This window comes from Odocoileus virginianus, chromosome 18 (genome assembly GCF_023699985.2).
Source record: "Odocoileus virginianus isolate 20LAN1187 ecotype Illinois chromosome 18, Ovbor_1.2, whole genome shotgun sequence".
Lineage (NCBI taxonomy): Eukaryota > Metazoa > Chordata > Mammalia > Artiodactyla > Cervidae > Odocoileus > Odocoileus virginianus.
The window spans coordinates 14,007,981-14,022,557 of record NC_069691.1 but is presented as its reverse complement, the minus strand read 5'-3'; the positions used below and the strand labels follow the sequence as shown (position 1 = coordinate 14,022,557).

The following is a 14,577-nucleotide window of genomic DNA, read 5'->3' as shown; positions in this document are numbered from 1 at the left end:
TATATATATATATATATATAAACCCACTTAGCCAAACTCTGGGGTATGTTGTAAAAATAAGGAACTGTATAGGCTTCAAGACAATCATGAGAAGGAAAAAGTCTCTTAAAAAGAAAGAAATAACAATAAAATTTAGAAAACTATAGATCTCTATACTATAAAGATGAATGGTATTTTTTTCCAGTCCTTATTTTAAGTAGGAAGTGAGGAGCATGGAAGAAGGAAAACAAGCACAGCTGAGTGGCATATTTTTGTTTTACTATTAATTCGACACATCTGAACCAAAGCATTCACAATACTTGATATACTTTGAAGAGAATCATATACTATAGTCTTAGACATAACCACAGAACAAGCAGAACAATTAAAACTACATAAGGCCTTAAAATATATCCACAGTGTGTATATTCATTCATTTACAAATTAGACTACATACCATTAATTTTAATTTTTCTTTCATTGTTTTATTCAAGCAGGATTCATTCAAGGAAAGGCAACTTAGTTTTTGTGTGTGAGCTTTATTATTTTTTTTACTACATTGGTTAATATAAAAGTTATGAATTAAATGTTTTCTTATCTCCTGCATCCAGGAGTAAATCCATGAAATTCCCAGAAAATAATCCAAAACAACAGGTCTTATTCTTAAAAATAGTCAGAGTGAAAAGGGATCAAATAGCCAGTCTGTGTGTGGTCTTAAGGAACATCTAATGGACTTTCAGATTTTCTAATAATTATAATACTGCATTTCTACGGGATTAGTCAAAATTTAAAACATTGTGTACAAAATCATTCCTGAAGCTCTAAATGCCTTTTAAATTACTAAATTGAAATTTTTAAGTAGTTGCCTCATAATACCAAACTTAAAACTAGTTCAAATTCAGTTCTATCATGACTTCTCATTTAAAGGTAACCAGTTGGTAAATTAACAGATGGCATAAAAATTAAGACTTACATTTCTTTTTTTTAGGAGAAAATGTATGATAACCAGGGAATACAGCAAATTCAATGTATTTTACAATAAAATAACCTTTTAAATCTCTATCCCTGTACGACAGGGTTTAGGTCATCTTTAGTGAACTTGCATGTTTTCATATAGTTTATTATGAGTACTTTAACTGTTTTAGATATACAGTTTTTTATTGAAAGAATATTACATTTATATACCAGGATAAGATTTAGTACATTGAGATGTTTTAAAAATATTTATAAATTTGTTTCTGATATGCAAAAGCATTTGGCAATACTTTTATAGCATTTGATTTTATAGAATTAAAATTTCATACAGTACTCATCTTGATGTTTAAAAAAAAAATTCACAGAAAAAATATAAATTACACAGCCTGACTGCATGATACTGTTATTTCCAGTTTCTAGTTTGGTAATTAAAACCTTCATTAAGTCTGTTAACAAATCATTACCTGTACATTTATGAAGGCAACTGACATGATTTGAAAACAAAACCTTCAGGTTTTATGTTATTTACCAAAGAGTGCAGTTCAGCAAGAAAAGAAAACCCAATATGCAAATTTACAGAATATTTTACAAATTTACCAGTTCCTGTGACACAAACTGTTTCAATCTTTCAAGGTATTGTCCATAAAGTTCCACATCATTGTGACCTGCCCCTTCAACCCACAGAGGCTCCACAGGTCTTTGGCAACGCTCAAACAATGCGAGACCATGTGAAAAGTCTATGACTTCATCTTCAGTCCCATGAATTATTAATACTGGAGAGGTTATCTTAGAGATTTTGTCAATGCTGTAGGAAAAGAGAAGGGGGAAGAAGTCAACAAATTAAGTATGAAAGGGAAACATAAAACAGATTTTCTTGCGTTATATTAGATAATTCAAACATTAGAACCACCTTTGAATCAATTCAGAAGGGCTGGATGCCTTTTAGATTACAAATAAGATTCAAAAGTCATCTTTACATTACTCCCTACTTTATCTGAGGATGTTAATTTCATGCACTTCTGTTTTGAAAATCACTCAATTATTACAGTCACCGTAGTTTACTTTTCCACAGGTATTTTTTCCGTCTGGCTGTCCCATGGCACATGGGACCTTAGTTCCAGTGCAGTGGGAAGTGCAGAGTCTCAACCACTGGACTGCCAGGGGAATCTCTCCTTTCTACAGTGTCAATATTTAGAAGAGAAACTTAGGTTGCAAGGAGAGGAGGAAATCAAGGGCTATTTCAGCTATGTGCTAACTTGATACCTCTCTGCATTCATGTTTTTTTCTCCCTCTTAATCTCTTACTAAAATGATTGCAAAATGTTTTTGTGTGTTTTTTTTTAGGGTATTTACAAAAATAGAAATAAAACAGAACATTTTGGAACAGGAAAGCAGATGAGGATGTGAGAAATAGATTAAAAGTATAGGAGAAAACACAATTTTAAGACGATAGAAGGGTAAAGTGAAGAACCAGCCCAATTTGTACCATGGAATACACCAGAAGGAACTGACATGCGAATGAAGGCAGGTGATTCAAATCTATAGATTTGTTCAAAGTCTCGTTAAGAAGTAGTTAGCCACCCCTGCCCCCAGTTCTTTTCTTTCCCCTCGCTTTTGCAGCTTGGTAACTAGTGGACTAGGGGATTACCAGATACAGTTTAAGGCAGAGATATCAAATAACAAGTAAACATATACATGCTGGCATCCAGGCCTTCATTCTTAAGGCACAGATGTAGGAAGAGTCTTCTTTGGAGACTATATATCTGCCTTAAGAGGAAAGATAAATAAATATTGATGAGCAGCATGGGGATCCCCAACTAATCGGCTTGACCAGATCACTGGATAGTGAAACTCAGTCAACAAGTCTTAATCACCCACTTCAGGTTGGCTCTTTAATTCCTTACTTTTCCATATGAGCCCACAACCAAGAATTATCAGATATCAGAGGAGAATACTTTAAATGTAACACAAGGATCAAAATAAACAATAAAAAAGGGCAACTTGGAAGAGACAAACAATACAAAGAAACCTTACAAATAACAATTCTTTAAAAATTTCCTGAGAGAGACAGAGAGGTGCCAAGGCATTTAGGTATTATAAGCATAAAATGAGGATAGAGTCTAGAAAAAGAAGAAAATCATCAATGAAATAATTCAAGGCAGCATTTGGTAAGGAAAAAATGCTTGGGTATGTTATTTGCTGCCAACTATTCCATAATAGAGGAATTAAACAAAAAAGGAAATGTATGATTTTTTCAAACAGTTTACTTACTGTTAGTGCTTCTGTTGGTGTAGCTAAAATGGAAGAGGGTGTCAGACAGACATATAACTTGGCAGCAGTTTACCCCAAATGTCTCCCTATCATTCCAACCATTCAGCTACACAGTATAACACACATACTCTCCAATCTACCGTTTTCTAAAATCAAAACAAATCCTCGATAAATGTAAAAACCAAAAAACCCCATAGCTTGCTCTGGCGATAGGATCATATGCTCCCATAAGCTTCCCTACGAAAGTAACCCCTTAGGCTAATGAAGAAAAAATGGTTTTGAAATGACCCTTGCTGTTCTTATAAAGAAATGAGTGATGTTTTGGCCTTTGGCCCATCTATCATTCACAAAAAACCTTCGTATTGCTGCCCATTTGAGAAAGAAAGAAAGACTGAAATTTTCCAGGCTCTCACTTCTTGCCTCTTCCCTTTATTGAGAAAAATAGGCCATCAATTTTTTTGTAATGATGAAGAGGAGCTAGCAGAACTATCATCCTACGTTGAGAGACATGAAGAAATGTAGTCCTCCTTTTATATCTGTCTAACACTTATGTTTGCAGACTTATGGGGCAATAATTATTCTGGTTCATTTAAGATAACATTTTTGCAATTCATTTCTTTTGTAAAACATATCACTAATTAGACATCATTCACTTATTTTTATGCACATGTATCTCCTTTTCCCTCTACTTGCTCCTCTCCTTCAGTATTATGCACCTCACTGGATGGCACTATCATCCATTAGCAACTCAACTCAGAAATCTGGGAATTATATTCAAATTCTTTTGTTTATATACAGTCTAACATTTATTCTATCAGTTTTAGTTCTCAAATTCATTCTCTTGTCTCCAATACTCAGTGCCGCTATCTGGGAAATAAGGCTCGCAGCACTTTTCACCTAGGTTACTGATGCACAAACATTTCAGCCTGCTGACTGGTGTTCTGCCACCACCCTCTTCACAGAGTAATTATTTCACAATTTCTATAATATATGTAAAATATTAATTAATAGGAGTTCGAGGCTGAGAGAACTGTAACATGAATACCTTGAGTGATGGAAAAAAATTCCTTCACAAGTTTCTTTGAATTAAACTACTTGAATATTAATACTTACTTTGGGAATGCATCAAAACAGTAGGTCTTCTTGGTATCAGGAAAAGCAACTCGCATTCCTGAGGTCAAAGGAGAATGAAGAATAACAGCAGCACTCTCATACCGAGCAGCAAGATCCACAGATGGTACTGTCCCTATACTTTGGCCATATATAATCACATTTTCAGGGCGAATGCCGTATCTACATAGTACAGAAGTTAAAAAAAAAAAAAAGAGTTGTAGAGTCAGACTGGTATGAAATGTTCAATCATTAGTAAGTACTTAAAAAGAATGACTCAGAATGAGACAATGCCAACAAACTTATGTTTAAAATTTAAGTTTCTTAGCCACCACTACCATATCTAATGCAATAATAAAATCTATTCATTTATTTCATCTGTTTCCATTCCATCTTTTGAAAAAATAGTAGCTGAGGTCTCTTAGAATGTTAACCCTAAAGAATGAATTTATTAAATCATTTATGCAATTCAATGTAGCTTATTATTAGATATATTTGGAACATACTATGTCACTAATATTTTAATGGACTGATATTTAATGGAGATTCAGTTTTTATATTCCATTTAATGTAACAAAGGTTCTTTATTTCTCTAGGTATTAAAAGTGGCTCTTTTTATTTTCTGAAGTTGGTCGTAGTGATGAAAACGCAATGTATAGTTAACAGTAGGGAATGAATAAAATATATGTATTATAGCCTGGAGCAAATTACTTACTTTCTTGAGATTTGCATTTATTCACCCATAGAATTGGACTAATGTGGAAAAGATCAACAGATGAATGAGAATTCCAAATGCCACATGGTTCAGTGATTTATGAATAGACTTCATGACAAAATCTCAAGAGTACTACCTAACTCTGGTGGTTCAGAAGGTAAAGAATCTGCCTGCAATGCGGAAGACCCAGGTTCGATCCCTGGGTCGGGAAGATCCCCTGGAGAAGAGAATGGCTACCCACTCCAGTATTCTTGCCTGGAGAACTCTATGGACAAAGGAGCCTGGTGGGTTACAGTCCATGGCGTCACAAAGAGTCAGACATGACTTAATTCCTTTAAAAATGCTTCAGATTTAAATACATGGACTCACTAACTCAGTAATACTGGGTACACACTATGTTTCTACAGTATAACTGTCCTAACTATAAACTACTGGAAGTGTAAGTGAGGTACTACGGGAGCTTATGAATTAAGGGCCACAGTCACATCAAATACACTGCCTTTCCACTTTAGCAGTCTGACAGCAGTCATTCTGGATGCTAACAGTTATGTGCACAACAGTTTTTAGTTTTGTGAAAGGTAATAGAATCTGAATATTTACCAGGAAAAAGTAAGATAAACCCCTGTGCTTCCTACAGCTCTTGCCAGGGGCAAAAGACTATTTGAACTATCGAGGTAGTGATGTATACTTCCTCACAGTTTCTTCAAATCAGTTCTACACAAGAATTTGGACCCTGGCCCAGAGACTGGGTTCGAGCTACTCCAGACTGACTCTAAATATAAAACTAAGAAAAGGTTTTTTTTGTTTGTTTGTTTGCAACAGACCTAACTTCATAGGAATGAAGGAACTGGGAAAATGAACATTTGGTGGCAATGACGGGTTTTAGGCTAAAGCTAGCAATGGCAAGGCTCCAGAGTAGCAGAAGCAGCTGCCAATTTAGCATCAGAGGACTTGAGGCAGAAACAGAATTTCAGAACAGTACATGTGGGAAAGGACTTCAGAGACCATCTAATCTAGGTCAGTTGCTTACTGAGCAGATGTTCAAAGTCAGAGTAAGTTAATGACGGACTATAATTAGGCTCAGGTATGAGGACTCCAGGGCCAGTGCTTTTTCTACTACAGCACACAGACGAGGAGCTCAGACTGGGGGGGAAAGGCCACAGAGTGAGCATTAGTCCCTTATCTTCTGTTATCCATCAGAAGTTCAGTAACGTGGGTTATAGATATTCAACTACCCTTAAAAGGAAGTTCCTCAAATAATAATTAAGTTCATTAACTATTAATTTTATTAATAATTAATTTTATTAATTTTCCCTTCCTGTTACTTAAACCCTAACTTTTTACTTTAATCCAGTAAAGGAAATGAAAAGCATGCATTCTAATCACACACATTTTATTAAATGATAGAATTCGAGAACTGCAAGGAATCTTGAGACGATTTAGCTCAACCTCTTCATTAAGCAAAGAAACAGAAAAGTTAAAGTTTTCAAGACTTCCTATAAGTCTTCTAACCATATTAAGGGTTCAATGTAAGAGAAATTATAAGTTTGAAATTCTATGGTAAACGAGTATGTGAGATAATTTATCTATTCTGCTCCTGTTCTTCAATCATACTGGTCAAGTATATAAAAAGATTAACCAAGACAAGAAATCATTTTAGAACGTTTCTTTTAAATTGATATCTGAGAAGATTTAAAAAAGAAAAATAATATAGCTGACCATTTACAAGAGGGAATTCTTTTACATAAACATAGAAAGAACACCTAACTGGATACCAACGTTTTACTTCAATAAATTTATACTTTTGTCTTACTTAGAAGCACTAGTAAGGAAGGCTTTCTGCTTTTAGCAGCTTAAAACACTATACTAATTCACTGAAGTTGATTATAGTATGTGAATTATATTGCAATAAATCTGTTATTTAAAAAATTATATTTTCCTGACAGGTATTATACTATATTTAACTGGCTGACTCTGAAAGGAGGCACTCATTTTTGTTTGTAGGCCTGAGGGGATTGATATCAGTTAACTTAAGCATATTTTGCAGTCATTTACGGTAGTTCTGAAGTTTATAAATATTTACCCTTCTGTGCCTGCCTCCCTCCCACCCTGAAGCTACTTAATTACTACTTACCATCCTTTTTTTCTTACTTGTTAGAAATATGTTCTCATATCATTTCAATTGACTTAAGAATCTCCTTTATACAGAACTCTGCTATGAGACCTTAATCTATTATACATCTTGCGGGGGGGGCGGTAAATGTTTCTAAAGACATTTTCTAAAAAGATCATACCTACTAATGAAATTGAGGAAGCTCTTCCCAGCCAACTGAAACCATTAATATTAATATTTAAAGATTTAATTAGGAATGGGAAGTTTTCTCTATGCACTCTAAATACTCTGGAAGTCAGGCAGCTTATTAATGTATAATGAGGAATAATTTGTACTAAGGTATTATTTCTGTTTAGTGTACATTAACTGTCTGATGAGAAAATACATTGAAGTATACAAAACTGCAATATTTTTCAAGAAAAAACTGTAAGTATCTTGGTGAATAGAAGATGATTAATGTAATTTCTATTTATTTTTAATTATATAAAATAATGCAAATCCTGCTTAGGATCTGAACAAAAGCTATCTAGCCTCTTATGCTGTTAATGACAGATCAAGTGAATGATTATTTAAATCACTGTTTTTTCTCTCTTGAAATTCTGCAACTTTGAATAAACATTTCAATACTACAATCCAGTAAGTTTTTTTTCTCTAATAAGTTTCTAAAACCAAATGTTTTTCACTGGCTTAAATACATTTTTAAGAATCTCTCTCTCACACACACATAATATGTCAAAGTCTTTTATGCTATTATACAAAATTTAAAATTATAATCTAAAACTATTTATAGATTTATACTGGTAAATATAAACTCTACTTAGTACTTCAAAGTGTATTACAAAAACATGTTATTCTTACACAAGACAATTTCAGCATGTGGAAAACAATTTCCAATCATCATTTACCTTGTCCTAAGAGCAAGCCAAGCAGCTTCTATGTCTGCATAGAGGTTCTTCTCTGTTGGTTTCCCAGAACTTGCACCATATCCAGAGTAATCATATGAGAATATATTACAATTAATCCGTGATCCCAGTCCTATGTAAAAGCTGCTCATCTGACCAAGATCAACAGCATTTCCATGGGAAAAGAGTAAAGTATATTTGGCATTGGGTGAGCAACGCACAAACATGCAGGCAATTCTGTTGCCTTTACTGGTTCTAGTCATGAAACACTCAATGGCATCTTTTTCTCTAGAAGAATATTGCCAGTCTGCTCGTTCTGATAGGTGTAAAGTCCAACGGCTTCCACTTTCATCACACATCAGCGTATAAGTTGGATCAGGTGGCAAAAATGCTAACTTTGAAGCAATTTTCCCTGGACAAGGTGGACAGCAGAAGAGGCAACATAGCTCACTAAATGAAAGATTATTCATCTTCTGAAAAAGAAAAGTCAATGTTTTAATCACTGAATGTGCATTCTGCATTTACATACAATAAAAGTTAAAACAAAGACACCAACCAGTAAATTCTAGTAGTGGTCAGTGTCTACTACTGTTATATGAAGTATTCTTGCCCAAATAGATTTTTGGCATCTTTGTAGAAACACATTAAATCCTGAGGTGAGGCAAATACTCCTGAGCAGAAAACAGATTCAAATACTATATGACACATTTCAAATAGTAGTGAAATCTTGTAATACTTTACCAAAATATGAAAAATTATATTCTTACCAGAGAATACAGGTATAAATTTCACAAAAAAACAATAAAGGGGGTAGGAGATATCTTCGGTTTGTAATTTCAGTGTAAATTCTCAGAATCTCAAGAGAAGTTAGGGATTTAACATAATAAATATATAATAGTAGCACTGATGAAGCACTTACTGTCTGTCAGGCACTGTGCTAAGTGTTCTATGTCTTTTAGAATGTTTCATCCTCTAAGCAACCCTGTATGGTAGTCTGAGAAAGAAATCTGCACAAGGTGAGTTAGTTGCAGAGCCAGGCTTTTACACCAGGCTCAGTCATCATCCTACATCACTAGGTTATCCTGCCTCAAAGGCTCAGAACACTACTTGACTCAGAAGCCTATTATTTTAGCCATAGTGCCAGTGACCTAAATAACCGATAAGACATTAAAAGCAACATATGTTATGTATGTAATTATTGCCCAAATCAAGAAGGAAAAAAGGTAAAATGTGCTCAAGGAAAACTTTCTAAATGGTTAGACAGAAATAAGAGGAGCGTTTGAAGTCAGAGCTGGGGGTAGCACTTAATAGCCATATAACCTTGAGCAAATTATTTACCTTTTTGACCCTGATTGTAGTCGTTAAGTAAGTGCCTACAATGAACAGACTGGTTGTGAAGAACATATACAATGATACTGTTAACGCATTTAACATGGTAATAATGGCTATACAGTCGACACTCATAAATGGTCCACTTTCTCCTGTGCCTTTTTCAGCAATATTTAAAAAGTATCCACAGTTCATAGTAACTCAGGAACATAAAGAAAGTACTACTTGTTTACCCTACCAGCATCTCCTTCTAATTATCCTTTCTTAAATTCTTATCTCTTTTTAGTGGTAGACCATTGCTTGGTTCCAGGAAGAAGGCATTCAAAACAAACACCTTTCAGAGTAACCAGAGGTCTCTCTGGTCTGGTCTAATGGCTCCTAATTTTCTCTAAAAAATCTAAATAAAGGATAGGAAAAAAAGTACTTCATTATACCAAAAGAAAAAGAAAAAAAAAATCACCTCAGAAGAGTGACTAAAGTGTTGAGTACATACAGAAAGAAAGGAATGCCCGTTTCATTAATTACTGATTCAAAATCTAGTTTATACTGCTTAATACAAATGTGTTGATTTCCATGTACAAATTGATTAGGTAGAAAGAAGCAGCAATAACGCAAAGAAGCAAGCAAGGGCAGGAGTGATATGAAAGCCTTTAAAAAATGAGTAAAGGCAAGGCAGAAGAATGTATCTTGGCTAATGGGAAGCATTTTACTTGCATTTCTATCTTTATTCCTTTTCAGCCTTCAAAATGAAATACAACCTGAGTAAGTTAATGTCTTACTATGGTTGGAACAAGAGTCAGAACAGAAATGACAACTAGTTGTCATCTATGATGATAATTCTAATTGGTTCCATGAAGGGTTGTGCTGAGGATTCTGAGGGGATACCCAGGGTTTGCCAGACAAAGAATGTGTGATAAATTAATGATATCTACTGCAGAATTTGGTTATCCTGGCCAGGGGAATAAAAGATCGGCAAGGATGGCAAAGAAAGAAGTTGAACGGGTCAGTTACGAAGAAGATGGTCTGGAAAAAGATGAGGTAGAAGGTACAATATATCAATGCCATCTGTTTAGTATCTGCCTATGGTTATTTCTCACTTCCAATTACCTTACATGCCATCAACTGCTCACTCTGAACAGCCTATTAAAAGCTTATTAGCTATACTATGTTCCTGTAATTTACTTCTTGAACATGAAGACTTTTATATACTATAGTAATTTTTAAATAAATCTGGCTAACTGAACATACACAATGCTGCAGAGATGCTTCTGAAGATAAACGTCAAAGAAAAGATGAAGATGAGAAAAATCTACTGTGTCATGGTCAAGTCTATTGAAAGAACCTGATTTTCTTAATGGTGGCAGAAGAAATTATTCACACTTCCACTGCCTTGAATCCACATAACTAGTATCCACTTAATAACAAAACCTTGGAAATTATTGCTTTCCTAATAACAGCTCTGATAGGGCAGCAACATAGACTTGCTTGAAAGTTATTCTCTTTCCTATAAATGTGAAAATTTTCCACAACAGAAAATATAAATAAAACAAACCTAAGTTTTAGTATGATCAGAGTTGAGCAAACTACTGAGGGAGAATATATTATTCTTGATAAGTCACTGAAATATCTTGTTAAATATAGATAATTTAAACCCAATTTTTTTTATATAACTCACCTAAATATAGACATGTCATTTACCAGTTATTTCTTGGCAACAAAATAATCACAGGTGGAAAATAACAGTTATGATCAGACAAAAATAGGGATTTAAAATAAGTTATAATAATCTTATTTACACAGAGTGAGAGAGAAGAGAAAACTTAAAGATGAAGCAGGAAAAAGTGTCAGAAAGAAAAATCCAACTGGAATCTCTGCAATAGAAAAATCAGTATCTGAAATAAAGAATTACACTGGTGGGTGGGGACAAGTATCAATAATAGTTTAAGAACACATTAGTGAGCTAGGAAATCAGGATGAGGAATTCCCAAGTACAGAAGCTTTCAGGAGGATAAGATATGGAAAATAAAGAAGAAAATTTAAGGACGAAGTAAGTAGAAATAAAAACTAACATCAATATTACATAAGAATCCCCTCCAAAAAAAAAGAGACTAAAATAAAGACAATCTTAGTAATTTTTCAGAATAAAAGAAAATTTAGATCGAAATAGCTCAGAATGCCAAGAAGGTATTTAAGAAAACATTCACAGCTAGACAAGTTACAGGAAATATTAAAACTGAAACAAAAATCTAAAAGCTAAAAAGAAGAAATTACTTACAATGGAACAAGAATCAGATGAACATATAACTTTTCAACAGCAATGCTAGAAACCAGAAGACACTGAAGGGATAGGTTTTAAAGTAAGTAAAAGACTTTGAAGCTAGAATTTCACAGAGAGACAACATACCAATTTAGTATGAGGAGAAAATAATGATATCTGCAGGAACACAAAAACTCAGATTAAACCAAGACCCTCTTTGAAAAACTTTAGTAAAAAGGAAAAGAAATCCAAGAGAAGTCTGAGATATGACAAAGACTAGTTAATGTCTTTTTTTTTTTAAGTAAATAAGCAGTGAAGGAAAAAAGCAACAAAGTATATCCCTAATAACCTAGAATCAAAACTTCAGAGAATACCAATATGGAGAGGGTTGGAAATAGTACAAGTGTACAGGGGGCTGGTCACTTGAACCGATCAGAACACTAATATTGATAAGCTTAAGACAGAAGAAAAACATGAATGTGATTTTTGGGGGAGTGCCACATCACAGGGCATGCGGAATCTTAGTTCCTTGACCAGGGATTGCACCCATGTCCTCCGTAGTGGGAGCATGGAGCCCTAATCATGGCTGACAAGGAATTCGGATTATGACTCTTAGTAAGTCGGATATAACCACCAAAACAAATTGACAGTTTCTAGGAAACACCTGAAGTAATTATAGTTATTCATTACTAATGTCTAGCTTTGAATATTTATCAGCATGTTAAACTCAAGAAGGCATATAAATACAAATAATTATGGTAAATTAATGGTAGATACAAAAAAAATAGAGAACAAAAAGCAACAGAAAAATTAATAGACCAAAAAAAATGATTCTTAGAAAAGGCTTCCACTCTTCTAACAGCACCTAGCAGTAACTGAGGGCTTCCCTTGTGGCTCAGGTGATAAACAATCTGTCTGCAATGCGGGAGACCTGGGTTCAATCCCTGGGTTGGGAAGATCCCCTGGAGAAGGGAAAGGCTACCCACTCCAGTATTCTGGCCTGGAGAATTCCATGGACTGTATAGTCCACGGGGTCTCAAAGAGTTGAACATGACTGAGCGACTTTCACTTTTCATAGCAGTAACTGAGCACTTACTAGTCCTAAAGTGTCAGGCACTGTACTAATCCTTTTCACATATTAATTCATTAATTCTTTCAATAATCCTCTTACATAAAGACTACCCTTATACCCATTTTCCAATTGAGGAAACAGAGGCACAGAGTAGTTATAAACCTGCCAGGAGAGACACAGCTAGTAAATGGCAGAACTAATAAGTGGCAGAAAGACTCTGGAACCTGAATTCATAACCATAGTTTTATGGAAAGAAAATTCAGACAAGACTTATCACGAGAAAAAGATGAGCAAAATCTAAAATGCTAAATGAAAAAGAAGATAGATTTATAGCCAAGCTTTAAAAAGTAAAAAAATCATGTGAATAAGTTAAATAACTGGTGAAATATATGAATTTCTTGAGTAACAGAACAGCAACAACAAAAATACCCAATAAAAAATGAACAAAAGATCTGAAAAGACATTTTCCCAAAGATGATATCCAAATGGCGAATAAACACACGAAAGGATGCTCAACATCATTAGTCATTAGTGAAATGCTGTTCAAAGCCACAATATACCAGTTCAAGCCCACTAGGATGGCAATTAAAAAAAAACAAAGGTTGACAAGGATATTGAGAAACTGGACCCTTCATACACTGTTGATAGGAAGTAAAATGGTACAACTATTTGGGAAACACTTTGGCAGTTCCTCAAAAACACAGAGCTACCACTTGGCTAAGCAATTCTAATCCTAGGTATACACCCAAGAAACATGAAAACATATGTCTACACAAAAACTTGTAAATGAACATTCACAGTGGCATAATTCATAATAGCTAAAAAGGCAGAAACCATCCAAATGGTCATCGTCTGATAAACAAAATGTGGGATATCCACATAATGAAATACTGAATAAAAATAGGAGCAAAGTATTCATGCATTCTACAAAGTAGATGGATCTTGAAAGAAGCCAGTCACAAAAGATCATTTTATGATTCTATTTATATGAAATATCTAGAATAGGCAAATCTATAGAAATAGAGATTACTGGTTTTAAAGCACTGTGGAGCATGGGAAAGTTGAGGAACAATGGAAGAGTATGTATGGGGTTTCTTTTTAACGAAAATGCTCTATATTTGACTTGGATGGTGGTTGCACAGTTTCAATAGTAACCTTTAAAAACTGTATTAAAAAAAAAAACAAAAAACAACTAGTATCCTTACCTCTCAGTATGTAGAACACAAACTCCAGATGGATTATAAACCTAAAAGTCAAACTAATACAAGTCAGAAAAAAAAAAAATCCATAAAAGAGAAAACACTAGCAAATTTAGCTTCAACCAAATAAAGAATTTCTATTTAGTAAAAAATGCTTTGGGAAATATGATTTCTTCATCCAAAACCAACCAGTCCCAGGGTTAATATCTAAAATAAGAAACTTCTACATAAACAAGAAAACAACAAAAAACTCAAGAGAGGAAATGGACAAAACATATGAATAGGCAGAAAGATACACAGGCTAACAAATATATGAAGAAAGGTCATTCTCTACCTCTAGTGCCATGCAAAGTGTCTGACACATAATGAAGTCTCTAACATAATTTTTTAGATGAATGAGTTAATAAATTATTAGTGAAGTGAAGTGAAAGTCAGTCAGTTGTGTCTGACTCTTTGTGATCCGATGGACTATACAGTCCATGGAATTCTCCAGACCAGAATACTGGAGTGGGTAGCCTTTCCTTTCTTCAGGGGATCTTCCCAACCCAGGGATCGAACCCAGGTCTCCAGCACTGCAGGCTGATTCTTTGCCAGCTGAGCCACAGGGAAGCCCAAGAATACTGCAGTGGGTAGCCTATCCCTTCTCCAGCAGATCT

At 34.4% G+C, this 14,577-nt stretch overlaps 1 protein-coding gene across 2 annotated transcripts in view; it reads right to left on the bottom strand.

Annotated features, from left to right (window-relative positions):
• Positions 1-237: 237 nt before the first annotated feature.
• Positions 238-14,577, bottom strand: part of ABHD17B (abhydrolase domain containing 17B, depalmitoylase) — a 45,074-nt gene continuing 30,734 nt past the window's right edge. For both annotated transcript variants that reach the window (XM_020893234.2, XM_070480356.1), the window contains exons 2-4: positions 8,068-8,537; positions 4,338-4,517; positions 238-1,759 (exon numbers count right to left, since the gene is read on the bottom strand). In XM_020893234.2, the coding sequence (XP_020748893.2) occupies positions 1,540-1,759; positions 4,338-4,517; positions 8,068-8,534 (867 nt within the window). In that variant the 5' untranslated portion in view covers positions 8,535-8,537 and the 3' untranslated portion in view covers positions 238-1,539. The remainder of the gene's footprint in view (positions 1,760-4,337; positions 4,518-8,067; positions 8,538-14,577) is intronic.